Genomic DNA, 27,486 nt, shown 5'->3' with positions numbered 1-27,486 from the left:
AGATGTACCTCCTCAAGTCTGTCCATGGCATCATTGAGTTTCCTCCTCCTGTCCAGGGCCAGTAGCCACACCTGCTGCCACTTGCTGACCAACAGGTTGACCCTGGGGTTCTTGGTCTCTATGGGAGGCTGTGACGCTGATGGGTACATGGCTTGTGTGGGAGAACGCTTTCCTGTAAGTGAAAAACAACCTCCTGTTTAGTGATACCGCTTGTCCATTGTATAACTTTTGTTCCATACAGGACAAAACATAGGAATGATATCATTTCGGGGACAGAGAGAGTGAGGTAAGCTATGAGGATGTTGTGTCATGGTGCAGGCAGTGCATCAGAGCAGGGCCAGATGGCTGAGGTCAGGGTGTTTAGGGGGCCCCTGGTAGGGTACATACTTCCACCTCTTCCTTTCTCCAGGACAGGGATTTGGGACTGGATGGCAGGCTCGCTACCACCCGCAGACTTTCTTTTGTGTGTCTTGGTGATCGTGTCAACATCTGGTTGTTTCCTGGTCATTTCCTCCATGAATGTCTGCAGGGCCACACAAAAACAACATGTTTTCAGTTTGTACTGTATACTGTATTCACTTCAAAGGCAATGTACATGCATGCACAGTACACATACAGTAACTCATGTTACTAGAAAGAGGGAGCTACTCTTCTAATAACAACTCTAGTACTACTAGACTGGCATTGAACAGTATTGCAATGGGAAATGTTTGATCAACCAAGCACCAAATAATACACCAAACTCCACCTTCTACAATTTGCTTCCTTTACATCATATAGTAAAGGAGGATAACACACGCTCCTGGTCACACTGTACCTGGTGTTCAGCAATAAGAGCTTTGACCTCGTCTATCTCCTGAGGCAGGACCTCCTTGTCCTTCTCGTTGAGTGTTGCCTCAGCCCACTGCAGCCAGCCCAGCAGACTCTCCAGCAGCTCCTGAGTGGCAAGCAGATCACTGAGGGCCATGGCCAGGCGCTGCTGGTGCTGCCGTGCCCACGTCTGGACCTAATATGGAGAAACATGAATAATCAATTTAATGCAGCTGGTAATTTAGCAGACGCTTTTATCCAAAGCAAACCACAATTGAAAGTGATATATATTCAGTAACATGTGGTCCATGCGAATTCAAACCCACAACTCTGGTGTTAGTAGCACCATGCTCAAACCCACTGAGACATTGGAACAACCCAGTGAGTCATTTGAACCCCCAACAACAAGATTTACATTCATGGCTTTCCACTTAAACTAGGATTAGGTACAGCCAAGTGAGAAAGTACTGTATCGGTATGACTGAGAAACGCGAAGAAACATCCTGGCAAGCATTGAGGTTATGCAAGTGATATTTAAGGAGATGGCAGACTGCTTTGCCATGAAATAGGCCTATGATCTCTCACCCTCCAGTATGACGCACAGCAAACAAGCATGTAAGTGTTCACTGACCTCCTCGAACCGGGCTTTAATGATGGTGTTCCAGTGTTTGATGGTGGTGATAGAATCTGGGTGGCAGATGGTCAAGATAGCCTCCCCCATACTGGTGGCTTTGTTCAGGCCTACTCTCTTCTCCTCCTGCTTCTTCATGAACTCCTGAAAGAGAACGGTTGGTTTCCATTAGCAATCGACAATGTTTGCGTCAAAATATAAATAAAAAAGAAACCTAGCAGCCAGTATCTCTGTTTCTCTGTTCCTCTTTCAATACCTGATCAAGTGGAGATGAAGAAAGTAATGATATGTGAAGTCAGGGGAAACTATTTTAGATCCAGTGAGATCATGCTTGAGGAAAAGTCAATATTGTGAAGCAGTTGGAATGGAATATCAAACCACCATGTAAAATCCATGTATGGCATTTCTACTTTTACTGGCAAGTGCGATGGACGTGTAAAGACTGTCAAAGTGAAGTGTGTTTTAAATGTCGACACTACATTATGAGAGTACCTCAGCAGAAAATAAAGATAGTCGAGTGGAGAAACATACCCACATTCTCTGCAAATAACTGCCTTAAATGCCATATGTTTGAGCTAGGTACTATTTTGCTCAGAATGAAAATAGTTCTATGCAAGCCTGATCCCTAAAGCGTATACAAGGCTTTAATAGCCCAGAAAAACTCTTAATCTATGGCCCGATATTGCATTTCACATTTGGTCAGCTTTTATCTAAAAGCTTTATTCTATATTATGGATATTGTTGGATTTTGCTTTAGGGACCAGTGTGCAACCCCTGGAAGATAATCTGTAGGGAAACACTGTGTTGTTCTATAGGATGACGATGTTCCAGGTTAAATGTCACTTGCCTTGTGCTGCTCGATAAGAGCCCTGAGGGCATCCTCGTCGTCGGGCAGGGTGCCATGGAAACGAAGGCTCTGCTCAGCCTCGGCCAGCCACTCCAGCAGGATATGGACCGTAGAGTGGAACTCCTCAGCCTGCAGCCAGAGGACAGGGGACAGAGAGGTTCACCAACACACAGGTCTCCAAAAAGCATTCCTCGAAGCACTCAGCCAGGTCCTAATGGTTGCATTCCAGGATAGTTTTTTTAGCAGACACACTGCACTACTCAGTAGATTGCTATGATCATATGAATGATGTTTCTAAGACGTTTAACAGATCTCTTTTTTTATATTAACCCATCCACCACCCCCCAAAGCTTTGTTAGATCTGATCATCTGTCAAACTGAATAAAAAGATGTCCTGCAATGCCACAAATGTAATTTGAATAGGTGATATAGAGAGGTTTGGCATAGTGAGAGTCCTACTTGACACAATGCCTGTTCCAGCCGGGTCTGTTTAGATACTGAGCGGGCGCACACAGTCTCCCAGCGAGCGCTCAGCTCCTGCATCTGAGCTTTGACCCAGGATGAGTCTTCATGGCTGCTCTCAATCAGGTCCTTAGCCGAACGCTTCAGGGCCACAACGCTCCCTGTCCTCTTCCCCAGCTCCTTCTGGAACACCTGGAAGATACGTCAGAGAGAGAACTAATGAGACACGACACACAGACGCAGAGATACATGTAAACAAACACACAGACGCAGAGATACATGTAAACAAACACACAGGCACAGAGATACATGTAAACAAACACACAGACGCAGAGATACATGTAAACAAACACACAGACACAGAGATACATATAAACAAACACACAGACACAGAGAAACATGTAAACAAACACACAGACACACATACATACGCACACTGATCATGTTTCCCAATAACCACAAACTCCATCTATCCATTACTGAATATACAGCTTTTTGCCACATCACAAGAAAGTATTGCTAGAATAACCCGTGTGCCAATATAAATTAGACCAGGTTATACAAACAGTCATCTAGCACCATTTCCCTCAGGGCTAAGCTGTCATCCTAAATAAAATAACCTAAATCAACACTGATTGTGAAAAAAAAGATGAATACAGTTCAACAGGGCTGAAACCTATCCAGCTAACACACTAACATTGTGCTAAAAGCACTTCCAATTTGAACAGTGGTGGGAAGGTTATTTTCTAAATGTAATCTGTTACAGTTACTTGTTACCTGTCCAAAATTGTAATCAGTAACGTAACTTTTGGATTACCCAAACTCAGTAATGTAATTGGTTTACTTTCAGTTACATTTGGATGACTTTCCCCTTAAGAAGCATTAGAAGACAAAAAGGATCCATCAAACGTATTTGGTGTGTCATCATAGTGGTCTCTGATTTGTGGTCAGACTCGCTCCGGTGGAACAAACTTAAACTTAAACCTTTTTTCAATGCTGATTTGAATGTGATGGAGAAAACAAAAAGGTGTCATCATTTACTGTTTTGCAAATATCCAAGAAGTAATCATCTAGTTATTTTTTTTAAGTATCTGTAATCTGATTACATGTAACCGATTACAGTGGCTTGCGAAAGTATTTACCGCCTTGGCATTTTTCCTATATTGTTGCCTTACAACCTGGAATTAAAATAGATGTTTGGGGGGTTGTATCATTTGATTTACACAACATGCCTACCACTTTGAAGATGCAAATATTTTTTATTGTGAAACAAACAAGAAATAAGACCAAAAAACTGAAAACTTGAGCGTGCATAACTATTCACCTCCCAAAGTCAATACTTTGTAGAGCCACCTTTTGCAGCAATTACAGCTGCAAGTCTCTTGGGGTAAGTCTCTATAAGCTTGGCACGTCTAGCCACTGGGATTTTTGCCCATTCTTCAATGCAAAACTGCTCCAGCTCCTTCAAATTGGATGGGTTCTGCTGGTGTACAGCAATCTTTAAGTCATAACACAGATTCTCAATTGGATTGAGGTCTGGGCTTTGACTAGGCCATTCCAAGACATTTAAATGTTTCCCCTTAAACCACTCAAGTGTTGCTTTAGCAGTATGCTTAGGGTCATTGTCCTGCTGGAAGGTGAACCTCCGTCCCAGTCTCAAATCTCTGGAAGAGTGAAACAGGTTTCCCTCAAGAATTTCCTTGTATTTAGCGCCATCCATCATTCCTTCAATTCTGACCAGTTTCCCAGTCCGTGCCGATGAAAAACATCCCCACAGCATGATGCTGCCACCACCATGCTTCTCTGTGGGGATGGTGCTCTCGGGGTGTTGGGTTTTGTGCCAGACATAGCGTTTTCCTTGATGGCCAAAAATATCCATTTTAGTCTCATCTGACCAGAGTACCTTCTTCCATATGTTTGGGGAGTCTCCCACATGCCTTTTGACAAACACCAAACATGTTTGCTTATTTTTTTCTTTAAGCAATGGCTTTTTTTCTGGCCATTCTTCCGTAAAGCCAAGCTATGTGGAGTATACAGCTTAAAGTGGTCCTATGGACAGATACTCCAATCTCCGCTGTGGAGCTTTGCAGCTCCTTCAGGGTTATCTTTGGTCTCTTTGTTGCCTCTCTGATTAATGCCCTCCTTGCCTGGTCCGTGAGTTTTGGTGGGCGGCGCTCTCTTGGCAGGTTTGTTGTGGTGCCATATTCTTTCCATTTTTTAATAATGGATTTAATGGTGCTCCATGGGATGTTCAAAGTTTCAGATATTTTTTTATAACACAACCCTGATCTGTACTTCTCCACAACTTTGTCCCTGACCTGTTTGGAGAGCACCTTGGTCTTCATGGTGCCGCTTGCTTGGTGGTGCCCCTAGCTTAGTGGTGTTGCAGACTCTGGGGCCTTTCAGAACAGGTGTATATACAGTATACTGAGAACATGTGACAGATCTCGCTTCGCGCCTCGCTTCGCGTTCCTTGGAAAATATGCAGTATTTTGTTTTTTTATGTGTTATTTCTTACATCGGTACCCCAGTAAGAATAGATTACGTAATCATATCGTTCCAGGATATGATTTGCCGGAAACGGATCAGTGCTTTTGCCTTCCACAATACAATGGATCTGATCCCAGGCGGACCCTGTGCGCGCGTAAAGGGCAACGAGGCGGTCCTCTGGCCAGGCTTCGGCGACGGGCACATCGCGCTCCACTCCTAGCATACTACTCGCAATGTCAGTTCTTGACTAAGGGTTATGAATCCCGCGCACGGGTAGATTCCAGAGAGACATCAGGGATTGCAACGTCTCTGCTTCAGACACGGAAAGCTATCAAGACGCTAACGGAGTCGGTGCAGCCAGCTGGTTTTCTTCATGCATGCGCCGACAGAGAACAAACTTTTCTGGTAAGAAAGGGGCGGGGGGTATGCCTTATGATTAACGAGACGTGGTGGTGATCATCATAAAAACACAGGACTCAAGTCATTCTGTTCACCTGATCTAGAATCCTCCATCAATGTCGACGCATTATCTACCAAGGGATTCTCTTCGTCATAATCACAGCCGTATATATTCCCCCCAGAGACACATCGATTGGCCCTGAACGAATTTATCTGACTCTTTGTAAACTGGAAACCAACACCCTGAGGCTGCATTCATCGTAGCTGGGGATTTTAACAAGGCTAATCTAAAAACAAAACTCCCTAAATTCTATCAGCATATCGATGTGTGCTACCAAGGGCTGGAAAACCTAGATCTTGTTATATCCTAATTTCCGCGACGCATATAAGGCCTCCCCGCCCTTTTGGAAAAGCTGACCACGACTCCATTTGTGTTGATTCCAGCCTACAAACAGAAACTAAACAACAAGCTCCGCGCTCAGGTCTGTTCAACGCTGGTCGACCATCTGATTCACGCTTACACGACTGTTCGCATCAGCGGATTGGGAATTGTTTCGCATTGCGTCCAACAATATTGACGAATATGCTGATTCGGTGAGCGAGTTCATTAGGAAGTGCATTGACGATGTCGTACCGCAACAGATTAAAACATTCCAAACCAGAAAACCGTGGATTGACGGCAGATTCGGGTGAAACTGAAAGCGCGAACCACTGCTTTTAACCAGGGCAAGGTGACCGGAAGCATGACCGATACAAACAGTGTAGTATTCTCACGCAAGGCAATCAAACAGGCTAAGTCCAGTACAGAGACAAAATCGAGTCGCAATTCAACAGCTCAGACACAAGAGGTATGTGCAGGGTCTACAGTCATCCAGGATTAAAAAAGAAAACCCAGCCCGTCGCGGACCAGGATGTCTTGCTCCCAGACAGGCTAAACAACTTTTTTGCCCGCTTTGGGAAATAACGTGCACTGACACGGCCTACCAAAACTGGCGGGCTCTCCTTCCTGCAGCCGAGGTGAGTAAAACATTTAAACGTGTTAACCTCGAAGGCTGCAGGCCCAACGGCATTCCCAGCGCCGTCCTCAGAGCATGCGCAGGACCAGCTGGTGGTGTGTTTCGGACATATTCATCAATCCTTATCCCAGTTGCTGTTCCCACATGCTTCAAGAGGGCACCATTGTTCTGTTGAAGAAGCTAAGGTAATGAGCTAAACGACTACCGCCCCGTAGCACTCACTTCCGTCATATGAAGTGCTTTGAGAGACTAGTCAAGGACCATATTCACCTGCCACCCTACGGACACCCTAGATCCACTCCAATTTGGCTTACCGACCCATAGGTCCACAGACGACGCATCGCAACCACACTGACACTGCCCTAACCCATCTGGACAAGAGGAATACCCATGTGAGAATGCTGTTCATCGATTACAGCTAGCATTTTACACATAGTACCCTCAACTCGTCATCAAGCTCGAGACCCTGGGTCTCGACCCGCCCTGTGCAAACTGGGTCTGATTCCTGACGGGCAGCCCCAGTGTTGAGGGTAGGTAACACATCTCCACCCCCTGTATCCTCAAACTGGGTGCCCCACAAGGGTGCGTTCTGAGCCTCTCCTTGTACTCCTGTTCACCACGACTGCGTTGGCGTGCACGCCTCAGACTCAATCATCAAGTTTGCGGATGACACTACGATGGTAGGCTGATTCGCAAACAAGCGAGAAAGGCCTACAGGGAGGAGGTGAGGCCTCCGGAGTGTGGTGTCAGGAAATAACCTCACACTCAACGTCACAAAAACAGGAGATGATTGTGGACTTCAGGAAAACAGCAGAGGGAGCACCCCCCCTATCACTCGAGGGTCAGTAGTGGGAAGGTGGAAAGTTTTAAGTTCTCTCGTGTACCAATCACGGACAAACTGAATTGGTCACACCCACACAGACAGCGTCGTGAAGAAGGCGCAGCAGCGCCTCTTCAACCTCAGAGGCTGAAGAATCGGCTTGTCACACAAAGCACTCACAAATTCTACAGATGCACAATCGAGAGCATCCTGTCGGGCTGTATCACCGCTGGTACGGCAACTGCTCCGCCCACAACCGTAAGGCTCTCAGAGGGTAGTGAGGTCTGCAGAACGCACCACGGGGGCACACTCTGCCCTCCAGGACCTAAACCCTCGATTGTAAGGAAGGCATAAAGATCATCAAGGACAACAACCACCAGCCACTGCCTGTTCCCGCTATCATCCAGAAGGCGAGGTCAGTCAGTGCATAAAGCAGGGTACGAGAGACTGGAAAAACATGTTGCTATCATTAAGCCATCAGACTGTTTAAAAAACAGCACACTACATTTAGCGGCTGCTGCCAACATACTGACTCAAGTCCAGCCATTTAAAATGGGAATTGATGGAAATTATGTAAAATGTACCACTAAATTTAAACCCATCGCACTTAATATATATGTTTACATCCCTACCTTACCATCTCATATGTATATACTGTATCCTATATCATTACTGCATCTTGCCATCTTTATGTAATACATTGTACACTAGCCACTTTTAAACTATGCCACTTTATGTTTACATACCCACACGTACTCCATCTCATATGTATAGATACAGGTACCTATTACATCTATGCCGATTTGCCTATGCGTTTGTCACATCATTCATTATACCTATGCCGTTCTGTACCACCACTCATTCATATATCTTTATGTACATATTCTTTATCCCTTTACACTTGTGTGTGTATAAGGTAGTAGTTGTGGAATTGTTAGGTTAGATTACTTGTTGGTTATTACTGCATTGTCGGAACTAGAAGCACAAGCATTTCGCTACACTCGCATTAACATCTGCTAACCATGTGTATGTGACTAATAAAATTTGATTTGATTTGATTTGATTTGAGATCATGTGACACTTAAGATTGCACACAGGTGGACTTCATTTAACTAATTATGTGACTTCTGAAGGTAATTGGTTGCACCAGATCTTATTTAGGGACTTCATAGCAAAGGGGGTAAATACATACGCACGCACCCCTTTTCCATTTTTTATTTTATTTTTATAATTATTTGACAGAAGTAATTTTTTTCATTTCACTTCACCAATTTGGACTATTTTGTGTATGTCCATTACACAGAATCCAAATAAATATAAATTTAAATTACAGGTTGTAATGCAACAAAATAGGAAAAATACCAAGGGGGATGAATACTTTTGCAAGGCACTGTACATGTTACTCCCCAACCTTGCTTCTGCACCCCTATGAAGTCATCTGGATGAATTTGAAGGCCATATATGGAGGGTGACTAAACCAAGCTCTGACTGTTGATCTACTTCAGCGCAGTGACTCAGATATCCTGCCAGGCCATGCACCCTATATTTCTCTGTGCCTCAGCAATCTCTTGTCTCTGCCAATTCAAACCAGCGTTTTGTCACATAACACAAGTTCCATTTCCGACAAACATTTATGGGGGGGAAAGAATTACCGCTCTCGGGGCCATAATCCTATTTCATATATTTAGCCTGTGAGCCACAGGAAGGAGAATAAAATACGCTGAACAATGAGAACAGCAAATCCACACACAGTGTAGCTTCTGAATTTTGACTCCTATTACATGGTACACAAATAGGTAGGATATGTTTGAGCTTTAGAATCAAGTCAGATACATTTGCTTAGGCCCAGTAGGCACCTACTGCCATTGTTCCCTTGAACAAGGCACTTAACCCCCAAACTGCTCCAAGGCTACAACTCCTGTGGCTGCACAATAAAGATCTATTCTACGAATGTTTCTTTTTTTTACCTTGTGACTGTCAATGAGATTAAGGACCAGGTCTATATCTCCATGTACTGGCTGGTCCTCGGCCAGCTGAGGCTCCACTCTGTACAGCCAGTCAATCAGGGCCTGAAGGGCATCAGTAAACTGACCAGAGAACAGCAGTGCCTCCTCAAGCTTGTTTTGCCTGAGAGGAAACACAGATCATTATTTGTGAAAATACGTAATGACCCCTGACAGCAGAAACTATCATTGTTTTCTATTATATATGCAATATCATTACGATTTGACAGCAAAACTCGACTGCGGCAATATGCATTTGAAAGGAATTATAGTTGAATCACAGTATATCGAAAGTCTTCACAAAGCCCACAGTTTCAGTATCCATCATCATCAAGATTAGATGACAGTAAAATATATAATAATATGCATATTATGTGTCCGATACACAGCAATGTGCAGGTCATGTCCTCTTACCTCTCAACTGACTTGCCACAGACAGTGTCCCACTTGTCCCTCAGTTCACTCAGCATGTCATCCAGCTTCTGGTTGTCGTCCTGCAGTGACGTCTTGTCCTTCAGGGCACGTCCCGTACGACTGGTTGTGTCATACAACGAGTGCTTGCTCCCCAGCGCCTTCTGGAACTCCTGCGTGAACCAATGGTGGAGAGACATGGTCATTATATAGGCTAGTTTATCCTATCCAAGTCGGCCTGTGGCTGGTTTTTAGCCTCATCTCCAGCCGTTCAACGTTTATACGGTGTGTCTGGCAAAGAGAAACTAGTAGATATTAGACTAGACAGCTGCACAGCCAACAGTGAAATGTCTGAAATTTAACAGTAGCATAAGCAATTTGACCATGGTCTCACTTTCTGTTTTTTTTAACGAATTGACAGATCGTCAGCAGCACAATTGAGAAACCACAGTTGAGTTATTTCTGAGGCACTACATATGATTTAACAGGTAGATTCCTTCACAGAGGATTGTCCCCCTAAGCTACAGTCTACATTCTGTCATGGATTGAAATTTGTGAGTGGCGTGTGTGACCTATTTGCTCATAAAGGACACTATGTAGTGGCTGAAACCAAAACAAGGGGTCACAATTCAAGCGTCTTTCATCCATACGGATTAAAAGTATCCAAAATCAGGGCCGTCCCTAATACATTCTGTACATCCAGGGATTATGAAAGGATTAGCAAAAGCGCCTCACACACAACAGCTCAAGGACAACAACTGAATAGCCTAGTCCCTGACACCTAAAGCACTAATGAACACTGTATACTATAATTAAAAACAAAAACAAATGTTTTAAGCGAGAAGTAGGCATTGGTCTGAAGACGAAAAATAAAGGAACTTCACATGAGCAGCACAATGCTTACTCCACCAATGCTCTACAGTACCAAGGCTTTCCAGCACACAGCTTTGACCTACTTCATTAGCTGTGCTGGTCTATCGTAGTTCAAACAATGTGTATGCAGGTTGCTTGAGATTCAAACCTTCTCAAACAGCCTAATTCATACTCTAAGAGGAAGCGTTCCCACAATAATGTGATTTGTACCGCATACAAGTTAAACTTTTGGATTCTTCATACACCACACTAATCCCATTCCACGACCTTTTCAAGCTTTTTTTAAAATTATATGAAAGCAAGCTTTGCTTTTAAACTTACAAGACAATCATGCTTGATTGGGCAAGCTATTTTGTCTTGTAGTAATTATTACTTGTAGTAATTCTGTAGTAAAGTATTTTAGCAATACATGTAATTTAGAAAAAATAAATCATAATCTTTTTTTGGTCAGTAGGTGCCCAACATAACAACAGGTTGTGGTGTGTTGGACACAGTCACTCATATATAAAGGTCTACCGAGCCTGTCTCCATTCCTGATTTCTGTAACCATTAGTTTACCTGTGTAACATTAACATAAGCTCAAAAACACTTGTTTTGCGAACATGGTCCTGTTTTATCAATTGCTGTGCTGATCAATGGGCAGTTCATTACCTCTCTCAAATGAATATGGAGCTTAAAGTTGTGTATTTGTATTAATTTAAGCAAAATAAAGATGGTGACGCTATAATAATGCACACATACAATAGGCCTATATCTAAAAATACCTACAGCCTAACAATGTATACAATAAGGCCTATATCTAAACATACCTAGAGCCTAGTGTATGTATGTATGTATGTATGTATGTATGTATGTGTGTATATATATATATATACTACAGGTCAAAAGTTTTAGAACACCTGTCACGTATAATCCCTCTCCGCCCTCTAGGTCATCAGGCTGCTGATTATCCCGCACACCTGTTACCATCGTCTAGCGCACCTGCACCTCATGACACTCACCTGGACTCCATCACCTCTTTGATTATCTTCCCTGTCACTCGCCTTGGTTTATTGACTCTGTTTTCATGTCATTGCGTTGTTTGTGTTACATGTTCATTGTTTCTTTCATTTATTAAAACACTCACTCCCTGAAATTGCTTCCTGACTCTCAGCGCACTCGTTACAACACCTACTCATTCAAGAGTTTTTCTTTATTTTTACATTGTAGAATAATAGTGAACACATCAAAACTATGAAATAACACATATGGAATCATGTAGCAACCAAAAAGTGTTAAACAAATATTTTATATTTGTAGCCACCCTTTACCTTGATGACAGCTTTGCACACTCTTGGCATTCTCTCAACCAGCTTTATGAGGTAGTCAACTGGAATGCATTTCAATTAACAGGTGTGCCTTCTTAAAAGTAAATTTGTGGAATTTCTTTCCTTAATGAGTTTGAGCCAATCAGTTGTGTTGTGACAAGTTGGGGTGGTATACAGAAGATTTGGTAAAAGACCAAGTCCATAGTTACTAGTTCAACGCTCTAACCACTAGGCTACACTGCCATTCCAACTAATCCTCAAGCTCTTGAATAGCTAGTTCAGAGCTTCAGCAAAATGTGAAACGTCTGTGGGTCCCCGAGGAGAGGTTTGAGAACCACTGCAGCAGAACACAGTAGAGTGCAGTAAATTTCAGTACAGCAAAAAAAAGTAGAGAAAGTATTTTCAAAATGCATTGAAAACCAAAAAGGAACCTGATTTCAACATCCGGGAATATACGTATTTTCAATGTCTGAAAAAGACATTTTAAAAGTCTTTTAAACGTAATTTTGCTTACTGGGTTCAGATTTGTGGGAAGACACTGAAAAGTAACTTGACACTGTTGATCAGTCAGCGCAAATTTGGATTAAAATGGCATGTACACTAGAGCCACGTCTTTCTTGTGCCTTTTGCAGCTTGTTTCTAGCCTAAAGCATTGCAGTTATGCATCCTAGTGTACATTTATATAATCCGGGTTTTGGGGGACATTAGCTCTCTTCCCCACCCCTAGAGCAGTGCTAACTATGTTTTGTGGAAAAATGTGGGACTGGCATTTGGACGTGAGCTTGTTATCGTTAGCTAGCTTCTGTGTCAAGGTCAGCTGTTGTTGTCTGGCTCTAGCTATCTAGCTAATGTCTGAAGTTATTTGTGTAACAAACCTTCCATAAACAAATATAGCTATCTAGGTTTCAGATAACTGGTGTTAGCTAGCTAGCTTGAGAGGCTAGCTACTGGAATTTGGACAAGCACGCTAACGTTAGCTAATCAAAATATCGGTTTGCATTTATTGATTAACCACAGACTGTATACTGTACCACCATTAACAGTGAGCTCCAAAGTTTTGGGAGAGTGACACATTTTTTGTTGTTTTGGCTCTGTACTTTAGCACTTTGGATTTTATATGATACAATGACTATGAGGTTAAAGTGCAGATTTGGCAGGGTCTACAGTCAATCACGGATTACAAAAAGAAAACCAGCCCCGTCGAGGACCAGGATGTCTTGCTCCCAGACAGGCTAAACAACTTTTTTGCCCGCTTTGAGGACAATACAGTGCCACTGACACGGCCCCCTACCAAAACCTGCGGGCTCTCCTTCACTGCCCAGCCGAGGTGAGTAAAACATTTAACGTGTTAACCCTCGCAAGGGCTGCTAGGCCAGACGGCATCTCCCAGCCGCGTCCTCAGAGCATGCGCAGACCCAAGTGGCTGGTGTGTTACGGACATATTCAAAGCCAATCCTTATCGCCCAGTCTGCTGTTCCCACATGCCTTCAAAGAGGGCCGACATTCGTTCCCTGTCCCAAGAAAAGCTAAAGGTAACTGAGCTAACGACTACCGCCCGTTAGCACTCACTTCCGCGTCATCATGAAGTGCTTTGAAGGACTAGCTCAAGGACCATATCACCTCCACCCTACCGGACACCCTAGACCCACTCCAATTAGCTTACCGACCCAATAGGTCCACAGACGAAGCATCGCACCACACTGCACACTGCCCCTAACCCATTGGACAAGCAGGCATACCCATGTGAGAATTGCTGTCATCGATTACAAGCTCAGCATTTTAACACCATAGTACCCTCCAAACTCGTCATCAAGCTCGAGACCCTGAGGTCTCGACCCCCCCTGTGCAAACTGGTCCTGGACTTGCCTGACGGGCCGCCCCCGGTGGTTGAGTGGTAGTAACAACATCTCCACCCCGCTGATCCTCAACACTGGGGCCCCACAAGGGTGCGTTCTGAGGCCCTCGCCTGTTACTCCAAATTTCACCCACGACTGCGTGGGACCATGCACGCGCCTCCAACTCCAATCATTCAGTTTGCGGATGACCTACCAGTGGTTAGGCTTGATACCAACCAACGACCTGAGACGGCCTACAGGAGGAGCGTGAGGCCCTTCGATGGGGTGTGTCAGGAAAATAACCTCACACTCAACGTCAACAAAACAAGGAGATGATTGTGGACTTCAGGAAACAGCAGAGGGCACCCCCCCTATCCACATCGACGGGTCAGTAGTGGAGAAGGTGGAAAGTTTTAAGTTCCTCGGTGTACACATCACGGAACAAACTGAATTGGTCCACCCACACAGACAGCGTTTGTGAAGAAGGCGCAGCAGCGCCTCTTCAAACCTCAGAGGCTGAAAGAAATTCGGCTTGTCACCAAAAGCACTCACAAACTTCTACAGATGCACAATCGAGAGCATTCCTGTCGGGCTGTATCACCGCCTGGTACGGCAACTGCTGCCGCCCACAACCGTAAGGCTCTCCAGAGGGTAGTGAGGTCTGCAGAACGCATCACCCAGGGGCAAACTAACCGGCCCTCCAGGACACCTACACCACCCGATGTCACAGGAAGGCCATAAAGATCATCAAGGACAACAACCACCCAAGCCACTGCCTGTTCACCCCGCTATCCTCCAGAAGGCGAGGTCAGTACAGGTGCATCAAAGCAGGACCAGAGAGACTGAAAAACAGCTTCTATCTCAAGGCCATCAGACGTTAAACAGCCACCACTAACTTTTAGCGGCCGCTGCCAACATTACTGACTCAACTCCAGCCACTTTAAAAATGGGAATTGATGGAAATTATGTAAAAATGTACCACTAGCCACTTTAAGCAATGCCACTAATACAATGTTTACATACCCACATACCCATCTCATATGTATAACTGTACTCTATATCATCTACTGCATCTTGCCATCTTTATGCAATACATGTACCACTAGCCCACTTTAAACTATGCCACTTTATGTTTACATACCCTACAGTACTCATCTCATACGTATATACCGTACTCTATACCATCTACTGCATCTGCCATGCCGTTCTGTACCACCACTCATTCATATATCTTTATGTACATATTCTTTATCCCTTTACACTTGTGTGTGTGTGTAAGGTAGTAGTGTGGAATTGTTAGGTTAGATTACTGTTGGTTATTACTGCATTGTCGGAACTAGAAGCACAAGCATTTCGCTACACTCGCATTAACATCTGCTAACCATGTGTATGTGACTAATAAAATTTGATTTGATTTGAGATTGTCAGCTTTAGGGTATTTTCATCTATATAGGGTGAACCATTTAGAAATTACAGCCCTTTGTGTACAACATTTTAATGTGGATGCTACCATCATTACAGATAATCCTGAATGGATTGTGAATAACGATGAGTGAGAAAGTTACAGACACACAAATATCATACTTCCAAGACATGCTAACCTCTCACCATTACAATAACATGGGAGGTTAGCATTTTTGGAGGGGTATGATATTGTGCATCTGTAACTTTCTCACTCATCATTATTCACGATTCATTCAGGATTATCCATAATCATGGTAGCATCCACATGAATGTAGAAGTGTTTATAAACATATTATATTCTTACTTACAATAAAAGTGACTCCACAATACATTATTTACCATTAATTTCTATCGGGCACAAAATAATCTGAAATGTGTAGTGTCACAAGCTTGATATAGTCATTGCGTGCTATGAATATGGGACCAAATACTTAACTTTTTACTTCTTTAATAGACATAAGTGAATTTGTCCCAATACTAAAATGGGAGGACTATGTACAAAAAGTACTGTTGCTTGACCCAGTTAGATAGAACTCTGAGATTCGGCTAAAAAGATGTTAGCATTGTCAGAATTTTACAAAAAGGTAGCACATCATTGGCTCTTAATGGACAGAAATGAGCATGTGAGAGCAATAAATTATAAATGTAATAAAAACTGTTGCACCTACAAACGTATTCAATCCAAAATATATTAAGTCCAAGTCCAACCTTATGGACACTAGCATCGTTTCAATCCATCATCTAGAATTTAAAATAGGTAGGCACAGAAAATACTCTGAAAACTCAATTGCTAACGACCCTGTTAAGAAAATGAGGTATGTGGTTCTTTGTAACGGCTCATGACGAGAGGCGTGGAGTGTGTTGTGTACCTCCAATCAAGCAGATTTGCCGATATTTATAGAGATTGGTGTCATATTGGCTTAGATATGGTAGGGAGGTTTGAATTTAACATTGAGTTTAAAAAACAATGTCATACTATTTTGGGGGCAATAATGTATAAATCCTATACCCTAAAATGGCTTTTATAGTAAAACAGTGTTAGATTTCTCTTTGTATGTTTCACTATTTAAAAAAAACACAAAACTGTGGTTTTAGACAGCTGCGTTTGAAATTTACAGTTTTGATAAATGACTATGGTGCTGCTGCAGATGTTTACTGTGCTAAATGACTCTCCTTCATAAAAGTCTGACTACCGGAGGGGTCTCGCCAACTCTTTCATTAACAACCCCCCCCCCCAAGGAAAATGATTCAATGAGGTTTAGTTAGTTCAGTCACCTTGTGCTGGGCCAGCTGCATCTTGATCTTGTCAGGGTCGTTGGCGATTTCCAGCTCCGAGTCCAAGGCCTTCTCCGACTCGTCCAACCATTCCGTCAGCTTGTTCCAGGTTTCGTGGAACTGAGGGGAGAGATGTAGCAAATGAGGCTTGCGTAAACCGCACTGTGATATATGACTTCCTTTGATTTATTGTTCTATGTTTGGATGAGTCTACTTTCAGCGCCAAGAAAAGTGATGGGTTCGTACTAATGAAAGAGCTCTGAGGCCAGTTTGTATCACCAGACTCCCTGTAATACTGATACAGCTTTCCTGCGATAATAAGCACCATAATGTAGTTGTGACACATCGTCTAGTCGACTTTTGTCTGCAAAGCATTAAGGTACTGCACGGTATTTGACCTCACACCTCGTTAGTGACCTCACTTCTCTGTTTCTCTAAAAATGCCTAATGCCCAGTTATATGGAAAGATGATGACGTCTACTACAGTCCACCTGTCTAACTTCCTCTGTCACCCTCTCGCTCACCCCCTCTCTCCCTTTCTCTCCATCTCTCCTTCCACTATGAGTCTCTCTCTCTCTCTCTCACTTATTTTTTTCGACTTACATCAATTTCATATCCCACTTCAGTGTGACTAGACTGCTGACTCCTAGCATTTCAGTTTAGGCACTGTGTACTACTGTGTAATACTGTACCAACTGTGTAGTACATCAAGTGTGCCCAAGGTGCTGTACCTGTTTGGCCCTCTTCCTGGCATCATCCAGCAGACGGCCCCTTTCCACAGACCTCTGTACCACCTTCTCCCAGCGGCCCTGCACACTGATCAGCAGGTTCTTGATCAGCACCACATCCTGCTTCTGGCTGAAGTACTTCAGGTGGGTCCCTGTCTTATCCAGCTCAACGATCTGCTCCCTGTGGGAGTTCACCTCCGTCACAAACACCTGCCAATACACACACATCAGAGGATCATGACAAATGTTACAATAGTGTTACACAGCGGAGTTGATCTTTTTTTTAATACAATTTTTGTAAGTAGAATGTTCACTTGACTAATAAGCAGTGTTCTGGATGAGAGTCAAATGGCCTTGTTGAGCCGTGGTTGGCCTGCTTGCACTGCAAGCTGTCTCGGCTATGGAACCTAAGCCCAACAATTGTTTGTGCTATTGATATCATTAATACAAATTAAATCAGGATAGGAGGCTGTTTAGGTTAATTATTAGATAATACTGAACACTGAAATGACAAATCATCAAAACCTATCAACATGTAAATCGATGTGTTATGTTAATTGTCTTCACAGCGACACATACCTTGTGCTCATCTATCTGGAACATGATGTTTTCCAGGATGAGGGAGGCAGGAGAGGACATAGTGAGAGTCTGTTCAGCTTGGGTCAGCCAGTTGATGAAGTCCTGGAGAGAGTTATGGAACTCTGTGGCCAGAGTCAAGGCCTCCTCCAGTTTCACCTGAAGCACAGAGACAACAAAGCCACCTGAGAAACATTGCATGCTTTCCTACTGACACAAACATTCACACAAGGATGTGCACACACACAAACTGACAGACAAGTTTGCCTAGCAAATACACACACACACACACACACACACACACACACACACACACACACCCAACCACAACACACACACACACACACACACACACACACACACACACACACACACACACACACACACACACACACACACACACACACAAAGTCTTGTACAACTAACCTTGTGGGGACACACAATTCAGTCCCATTCAAAATCCTATTTTCCCTAACCCCTAACCCGTATTCTTACTCTAACCTTAACCCAAAAACCTAACCTTAACCCTAACCCTAGCTCCTAATGCTAAAACAACCCTAGCTCCTAACCCTAACCCTTAATGTAATTCAACCCTAACACTAATTCTAAACCTTAACTTTAAACCCCTTGAAATAGCATTTGACCTCGTGGGGACTAACAAAATGTCCTCAATGTCCTCACAAGAATAGTTAAACACATCCATACAGACACACACACACACACACAAACACTTACCAAAAAACACACACAGGTTGTTTGTTCATTTGTTGCCACAGCATTAGGTAATGATTGTAATTGGTCCAAACATGACTGACCTCTGTTTAGGCAGAGGAAGTCAGCATCTCTGAACTAGCTCAAGGGAAGAGGATGAGCTATCAAAACGATGCATCCTCTACAGTTATAAAAATAGCATCAATTAGCCTTTGATTGAATCAAACAGATGTATTCAGTGTGGTCGGTCCAACAGGGAGGATGAGTTTTGCCTTTGCCAGGCAAGCAAAAGAGTACAGCTAATGCTATATCCTCATCACGATAAACAATGTGGTAATAACATTACAGTCATTACAAGCCTAATGGCAAGTAAGTACTGTCTCCGGTATACAGTGATGTCTCTTTCTCCATGTTGGTTAATTTAGCTTTAATTCTGAATGAAGTGTGCTATCTTGACAAGCTAGCAAAATGCTTAGAAACTGCAGTGAGTTAAGTCGTAGAGTATGCATGGCATACAGTACAGTACAGTACACCATAGTTCAGTGGTCACCAACCTTTTCTGAGTCAAGATCACTTTCTGAGTCAAAATGCATGCCGAGATCTACCGCTCTGATTTTTTATTAACGTGACTTAAAAAACGTAAGCCTATGCAACATTAACCAATTAAAAACAGTACTGTAGCAATGAGGTTTGTGCAGTAAGCTATAGGCCCAATATATTATCACCACATACTGGCTGTGCCTGAATTTACCTGCCAATGCATTGTTGTTCGGGACATTTTTTTAAATTATATTTCAAAATTTGAGGTAGGCTATATGATCACAACGGTAATAGATCCATTGGTGTATTACTTGTGAGGCATAGCTGAGTGAGCATACATTTAAATAATTTGCTTTTTATTTTACTGGGCTGATGGTGCCTGCATCTGATGGTCAGTCTCAGCAAAGGGAGAGAGCAGCAGACTGAGCGTCCGTCTCTCAACAGCCCTCCGCTCTCCCTTTCCTCCACTGACACTGACCAAAAAGAGACATCGTCTTCCAGCTGATGGCGAAACTCGAGTCGCACCACATTATTTCTACCTCATGCACAAATTCATGTTGTTACTCCTATAAACAGAGAAAKTGAAATATTCCTTGACATTAAAAAAGACCCAAGCCGCTAATAATAACAACAACGCAAGCCTATAGATACACTTTCCTACTCATTCATTACTGCTGCACTGCTTGTTGTAGCGCTGAGTGGAAATAGGAGGAACGTGCATTTAATGGATTATAAAAGTGTTGAATACAAAGTGTTGACAGTGCTGAGTAAGAACTTAAACATGAACTCACTCATAAAAACAGCAGCTCTTTGCTGTATTCGTTGACAGTCTCTCTCTAGTCATGGTTTTAAATGTTTTGAAATCTCACAGTATACATTTTTACTCGGTCATCTGAGCAATCTGATTGGCCAGCGGTAGACCTATAGTGCACTTGATTTCCTCTCCAGGCCCACCAGGAAGCCAGAGTTTGTACCTTCAGACACACGAAATGAAAACAGTTTGCCTGACGGCGCGCAGGGCAGCTGATTTGGCTGCACCTACCACCAACAGCCCGAGACTATTTGATTAAGAGACTTGACTGAGTTAGGAACAAACCCACGTCCAACCCCAGCATTCCCTTTACATCCCATCCAACGTTTCAGCTGTTCATTAGAATGTCTCTGAAGATAAGAGGACTGTTCCATGATGACTAATGACTGATGAGTCAGGCGCTTCCCAGTAGAGATCTGATCTGATGGGTGACCACATCCTATGTGCTTGCCAACCTTATTTGCTGTACAGCATTTATTACCACCTCATGGATTATAGGTTTAAAATGTACAGTAGAGTACAGGGTATGGAAGGGGAGTGAACAAATGCTGAGCATAAATGTCCCACAGGGGATATAATAAATCTCAACATTATGAATCATCAGACAAGTTCAGAACACTTGGTCGGGTGTGACCCATTCTAGCCAGGGTTTCCCTAGATAATTTGTCAGACGGAGCACAATGGCCCTCAAATAATCCCAAACATCCAGTGCTTCTCAAATTAACATTTCCAATTGAAACCAATTTAAGCCGCTTTTTTTTACGCAGGAAGTCTGGGCAGAGCTAGGAATGGTGGCCCATTCTGAAAGGGAACACTTGATTCATCCCATCTTAGCCCAACAACACTGCTCCATGTCGCTTTACACTCCCTACCTTTCTCTCAGCCACCTTGACCTGTACCGACTCCCTCTTGTCCTGCAGGTTCCTGAGGTCCTGCTCTGTGTTGCTGTCCTGGCCGGAGGGGGTCATGGTGAGCAGCTGCTGACCTTTGTTCATCAGCTGCTGGTAGAGCTCCTCCTTGGCCTCTAATGTAGAACATAACTCCTGCAGGAGACCAAAAACATGAGGGGCTTAGAAAATATGTCTGCTGTTAGTATTAGTGTCCATTATAAATTAGTTGTTTGGAACCTGGATGCTGATTGGCTGTCAAAGACACACCTAAAGTCATGCCATTTACCTGTGACGGTATTTAGCACAGAGCACGGCCTCTTGGGCCTTATTGCTTCAATAATAGCACTGAAACTACTGTTTTACATTTCAAATTAATGGAATTTGGACAATAAGTCCAGTATACTTTCATTGTTGTCATTCTGTCAGTGTCCATGTCCGCTTTGTTACTGCTTCTTTACCAGTTTATTTTGTAAGCTAATATAATCCAAATCAAGTCCAAACATGACGAAAGAATGAGAGTATTAAGGGCAATCATAGCCAAGCTTTTCCACAAGCAAATTCAAACCTTCAAATCCCAAGTAAGTTCAGAGTCTTATAATATAATTTTTTTCTAAACAATCTCCTGTTTTGGTTCCCATAATGCTAAATGGAAGTCCCAGAATGGAGCATTCATAGGATAACCCAGACACTCTCACTATCAGAGGAAAGGCAAACAAGAAAAAAACAGAAGAACATGTCCCCTCCCAACATTCTCTGAGCACAGTCAGGGTTTAATCCATTTGTACACTTTCTTTGGGAGCTTTAATGAGTAGGACACATTATCGTACATTTCGCAACATCATTTAATTTTCACACTTCACACTTCAGAAAGAAACTGCAGACAAGGCCTGAGTTGCGCCCTTACAAGCCTGCCATCTGTATGAGGCCTTTTATATGGTTAAATACATACCAGATGGGCGTTAAGCTGCTCGCGGGCCGTGTCTGGTAAGCCTCCCACAGCCTTTGATGCTAACAGCTGACGCTCTGTGTCTTTCAGCCATTGCTGCATGTCTTCGATCTCGCCATGGAAACCTTGGGCCTGCAACACAATACAGCCTGAGTCAGAACAATGGACCTCATAGACGTATTGTGTGGAATTCAAGGGTGGGAAAAGGGAATGTTATGAGAAGTTATTAATTCCTCAGATACATTAATGGCCAAACATGGTTTGGTCTGAGGTTATTTGACAGAGTGAACGATGGTGTCTGTGAACAGTTTAATCAATGAACATATTCAATGTTTAATTGCCTGAAACCAGCATGGCTTTTTTCCTTCTAATTGTTTTCATTAATTTAATTCCCCATTTGAACCAGATAATGTAACAATGTCTACACTCAATGTTACAATGTTGTCTACGCACCATGTTTTACATATTCATTATACAGTATGTTTCTTTTGGAAATCCACTTTTGTCCGTAAAATGCTTCTGACAGAGCTTTGTAGGTTTACTGCGTACTAAAGGGAAACATTATTGGAAAATACATTGATTTGATTTTTGGCAACCCTTTCGCAACCCTCTCTAAAAATCAAGAGAACTTACGTTTCGGAAAGTTTATTTCATACTCTTAAAACATTCCTTATTCCTGGCCATAAAACTGTTAGTAATAGTAGAAATATACTTAATAACAACCCTTTAAAAATTATTCAAATAAAATGACATATTCACTGGTCATTCACATTCCTTACATCACTCCTTTGACACCTTACATCAAAGCATTCCCCAAAATGTCAAAGTTATGAATAAGAGCACCTATAGCTGGGTTAGGAAAGGGGAGGCAGGAGGTGGAGGGCTTATATTATTTCTCTGTACCTCATACTCCCACTACTCTAAAACCTTCTTTATGAATTTTTGAAAAACAACATTAATACAATCCAGCAGAGAACATCAATCATAGCTTCAGTTTCAGATATGAGTCATTATGGTGCCAGATTCTATTTGGCAGCTGGGTATGGTGAAGGGGTGAGGCAGACTGAATATGAATCAGGGTGAGGTACAGATGTAGGATCTTAATTTGACCTATATTGCCACAGCAAAATAATCCTGCAGCAACATGATTTGAACGTTTAGTCCAAAATGTTGCTTGATTTGTGGTTATATTATTAGCTGGCCAAAAGTAGTCTACATGAAAAGTGCAATACTGTTAATATAATCGTGTGTTAGTGTGGGTTTTCAGTGAATTTATGTAAACCACAAAGCTCACCTGAAAATTCTCAGCAACAAAAGAGTAATCAAATTAGGATCCTACATACAGTGCGTTATTTCATAGTTTTGATGTCTTCACTATTTTTGTAAAATGTAGAAAATAGTTCAAATAAAGAAAAACCCTTGAATGAGGAGGTGTCCAAACGTTTGACTGATAGTGTATACCTGAAGCAGAGCACCGTCTAGCTGGTGTCTCCTCTGCTCTGTCTTCTCCAGGATGCTCTTCCAGCGCTGGGTGAGGTGCTCCAGTTTGCTCTGCAGTCCAGAGGCTTCCTCTCCAGAGGTGGACTCCACCAGGTCAGTACCAGCCTTATTGACCACCTCCACCGTGGTCTTATGGGCCAACACATCGTTCTGGAGGACCTGGAAACATCAAAGTACAGGGATGGTTAAACACTAGGCCAGTGAGATCAATTAAATAAACAAGGCCCAAAGATCAGATAGCACTAAACTGGACAAAAAAAATGCTAAAAAGAGTGATAGTGTCTACTCCATATTAATGCCGTGTTCACGTCATGTCGGAAACTCAACCAATAGGAAGCTCTACGCAAATAACTTACGTTCATTTTGATTTAGAGGTCCCGAGTTTCGGACATGACATAAGTATCTCTGACTGTCTATTTATTCTAATAGTTAAGTTCAAATATGGTATAATCTGCTAAACTCTTATGGGACATATGTTTAGTAATGGAAAGGAGAAGACTAGATACATCTGCTGCATGGTGGATTAAATCCCTGCATGGTGGTCCTCAACCAGACTGGTCAGACTCACATAACTGGCTCAAAATACACACAGCCATTAAGGTGTCAGATAGATTATAAAGTATAGGGGCTTTTGGAGAGGGAAGTGAAATAGATCAAATGAATTTGAAAGACTGTGGTCTGGGCAGATTTGTATGTGCTTATAATACATGTTGTACAGTGTTGTGTATGCAGACTGTGTAGGGTTGAACTTTGATGTTCGTTGTTGTGGTTAATCCAAAAGGTTATGAGGGTCAGGAGGTAATGAAAGGGTCACGTCAAGCTGCTCTGCAGTTACTGTAGTTGCATGAAAAAAATACTGAAATAACACTTTATACAAACAAGGGGAGATATGTCTTACGTGGTGCTTGGCGAGCTCGATCTCAATGGCTTTGGGGTCTCCTGCAGCCTTCCTCTGCTCATTAAGCAGCTCTTCCGTGTTGCTCATCCAGGCCAGAAGCTCATCCAGCGCATGCTGGAACTGCCCCAGAGCCAACAGCGCTCCCTCTAGTTTGTGCTGCACACAATCAGAACAAACACAAGTTCATACAAGAGTCACATGAAAACACTCCTCATATGAACTGACCCATAATCAGTCTCTCTTTCATGGGAATGATAGGGAAAGGGGCCTTTTCCAGTTAGAGAAACAGTACACTGTTCATTGTCTTTAAAATGTTCTGATTAAGCAATAAAGCCAGAGGGAGTGTGGTATATGGCCAATATACCACGGCTAAGGGCTGTTCTTAGGCACGACACAACCCCCGAGGTGCCTTATTGCTATTATAAACTGGTTACCAAAGTAATTAGAGCAGTAAAAATAAATGTTTTGTCATACCCGTGGTATACGGTCTGATCTACCACGGCTGTCAGCCAATCAGCATTCAGGGCTCTAACCACCCAATTTATAACTGCGTTTATACAACGGGTGGGTCTAATCCTGGACGCTAATTGGTTAAAACCACATTCCAGCCGGTGTCTATACAAAATAAGACAAATGTCTTATCTTCAACAAGTACAGCACACACTCTAGAAATAGTATTGAATTATATTTACAAGGTTCTGCTATTTTCAATCACCCCCCTTCCCTCACCCTACTATAGTAAACCTCCAGCCCCTGTCTGACCCACCTGTCTGTTGATGATATTTTCATCCAGGTTGTCCCAGAGCATTTTGAGCTCGGTCATGGGCTCTTGGATGGCACAGCGGTCGTACTCTTCCGTCACCTTCTTCAGCAGTAGGCCCGCCTGGTGGTTCAGACGCTCCATCTCAATCTGCAGCTGATACGCCTCACCTTTGAACTCCTGAAACACCACACCACACAAGGGATTGTCAAGGGAACCTGTCAACATAACTACAGGGCTATGATCTGGAAAACACAAAAGATCTGACCCTTCCAGCCTCTCACAGTGAGGTAGGGCTCATTGATAATGTACGCTCCCCACCGTTTTCTGCTCCTAATAAGTTATATTTTAATATACACTGAAAAAATATATAAACGCAACATGTAAAGTGTTGGTTCCATGTTTCATGAGCTGAAAAATCCCAGAAATGTTCCATACGCACAAAACGCTTATTTCGCAAATATGTTGTGCACAAATTAGTTTACATCCCTGTTAGTGAGCATTTCTCCTTTGCCAAGATAATCCATACACCTGACAGGTGTGGCATATCAAGAAGCTGATTAAACAGCATGATCATTACACAGCTGCACCTTGTGCTGGAGACAATAAAAGGCCCCTTTAAAATGTGCAGTTTTGTCCCACAACCCAATGCCACAGCTGACTCAAGTTGAGGGAGCGTGCAATTGGCATGCTGACTGCAGGAATGTCCACCAGAGCTGTTGCCAGATAATTGAATGTTAATTTCTCTACCATAAGCTACTTCCAACATTGTTTTAGAGAATTTGGCAGTACGTCCATCTGGCCTCACAACCACAGACCACGTGTAACCACGCCAACCCAGGACCTCCACATCCGGCTTCTTCACCTGCCTGATCGTCTGAGGGGGGTGCTGAGGATAATTTCTGTCTGTAATTAAGCCCTTTTGTGGGGAAAAGCTCATTCCAATTGGCTGGGCCTGGCTCCCCAGTGGGTGGGCCAGTGCCCTCCAAGGCCCACCCTTGCCCAGTCATGTGAAATCCATTGATTAGGGCCTAATTTATTTATTTCAATTGACTGATTTCCTTATACAGTATGAACTGTAACTCAGTAAAATCTTTTAAATTGCTGCATGTTGCGTTTACATTTTTGTTCAGTATAACTACCATTGATACAGATCAAAATCTTTATTAAAAGATCACTTACTGGGAGCATGTGTCACGCCCTGACCTTAGTTATCTTTGTTTTCTTTATTATTTTGGTTAGGTCAGGGTGTGACGAGGGTGGTATGTGTGTTTTTGTCTGGTCTAGGGTTTTTGTATGTCTAGGTTGTGTGTGTAGTCTAGGCATACGTAGGTCTATGGTGGCCTGGATTGGTTCCCAATCAGAGGCAGCTGCTTATCGTTGTCTCTGATTGGGGATCCTATTTAGGTTGCCAATTTCCAGTTTAGTTTGTGGGTGATTGTCTATGTTGATGTTTGCACTTGTTATTATTAGCGTCACGTTTGTTATTTTGTATAGTTTGTTTCGGTGTTCTTTCGTTGTCATTAAAATAAGATGTATTCACATCACGCTGGGCTTTGGTCTCCTCACTACGACGATCGTGACAGCATGGGAATCACAGGAGGTTGGTGGCACCTTAATTGGGAAGTAAGGGCTCGTGGTAATAGCTAGTGCGGAGTAGGTGGAATGGTATCAAATACTTCAAACACATGGTTTTCCATGTGTTTAATTCCATTTGCGCCTTTCCAGACATTATTATGAGCCTTAGTCCCCTCAACAGCATCCACTGATGGGAATAGCAAACATTGAGCGACATTACTTTTTTCTATTTGTTCTGCTCCTGTGAAAATGTGGATGTGCCTAAAACCACCTCCATTAACTATTCCTTTTGAGAGACACGATAGCTTTGTCTTGTTGTAGATCAAAGGACAGAAGTCTATTGCATTGCTCTCTGGAGTATTAATGACACTGCTGCAGTGTTCCTCCACTGTCGTCCAATAAGGACAGGACATGAACTGAACATTCACAGCATAAGAACAGATGTTGTTTGCTCTGTAATGTTGATATGAAATAAATCAACACAATAACTTGGGGGAGAGCAATTCAAAGTTCTTCATGATGTTTCGATCAGATACATGTGGAAATAGATCAATGGTTTGGTCTAAGATTGCTCATACATCTAGCTAATGAATTCTATATAATACAGGAACACAATACCTTGAGTTCTTCAATCTGCTGCTTGACAGTGTCTAGGTCTGTACCCACAGGTGACATAGAATCCAGTTTGTGCTCCACGATATCCACCCAGTCAAACATACCCTGTAGATAGAGGGAGTGGGCACCATTGTCACTGGGAGAATACAATGCTAGCTTTAAAACAGCTCAGATTTCACATTATCATTAATATATCACTTAATCCACCAATTATTGTCATGGAAAACCAACACTGTCAATGAAAAAGAGTTATTAGCACATGGTGAAATAGAGGTGGACCTTAACTTAAT

The 27,486-nt window shown here is 42.8% G+C and overlaps 1 protein-coding gene across 27 annotated transcripts in view; it reads right to left on the bottom strand.

The window, feature by feature from the left end:
- Positions 1-27,486, bottom strand: part of LOC111977567 (dystonin) — a 198,098-nt gene that overhangs the window by 13,263 nt on the left and 157,349 nt on the right. For all 27 annotated transcript variants that reach the window (XM_024007053.2, XM_024007056.2, XM_024007061.2 and 24 more), the window contains 17 exons: positions 27,200-27,301; positions 25,010-25,183; positions 24,244-24,399; positions 23,307-23,504; positions 21,849-21,977; positions 20,882-21,052; positions 17,951-18,106; positions 17,375-17,581; positions 16,644-16,763; positions 9,893-10,062; positions 9,443-9,602; positions 2,748-2,942; positions 2,289-2,417; positions 1,442-1,585; positions 818-1,006; positions 388-523; positions 9-172 (listed from right to left, as the gene is read on the bottom strand). In XM_024007053.2, the coding sequence (XP_023862821.1) occupies positions 9-172; positions 388-523; positions 818-1,006; positions 1,442-1,585; positions 2,289-2,417; positions 2,748-2,942; positions 9,443-9,602; positions 9,893-10,062; positions 16,644-16,763; positions 17,375-17,581; positions 17,951-18,106; positions 20,882-21,052; positions 21,849-21,977; positions 23,307-23,504; positions 24,244-24,399; positions 25,010-25,183; positions 27,200-27,301 (2,700 nt within the window). The remainder of the gene's footprint in view (positions 1-8; positions 173-387; positions 524-817; positions 1,007-1,441; positions 1,586-2,288; positions 2,418-2,747; positions 2,943-9,442; positions 9,603-9,892; positions 10,063-16,643; positions 16,764-17,374; positions 17,582-17,950; positions 18,107-20,881; positions 21,053-21,848; positions 21,978-23,306; positions 23,505-24,243; positions 24,400-25,009; positions 25,184-27,199; positions 27,302-27,486) is intronic.

Source organism: Salvelinus sp. IW2-2015, linkage group LG18 (genome assembly GCF_002910315.2).
Source record: "Salvelinus sp. IW2-2015 linkage group LG18, ASM291031v2, whole genome shotgun sequence".
Lineage (NCBI taxonomy): Eukaryota > Metazoa > Chordata > Actinopteri > Salmoniformes > Salmonidae > Salvelinus > Salvelinus sp. IW2-2015.
Note: the sequence above shows the minus strand (reverse complement) of the source record. Positions and strands in the feature narration are given on the sequence as shown.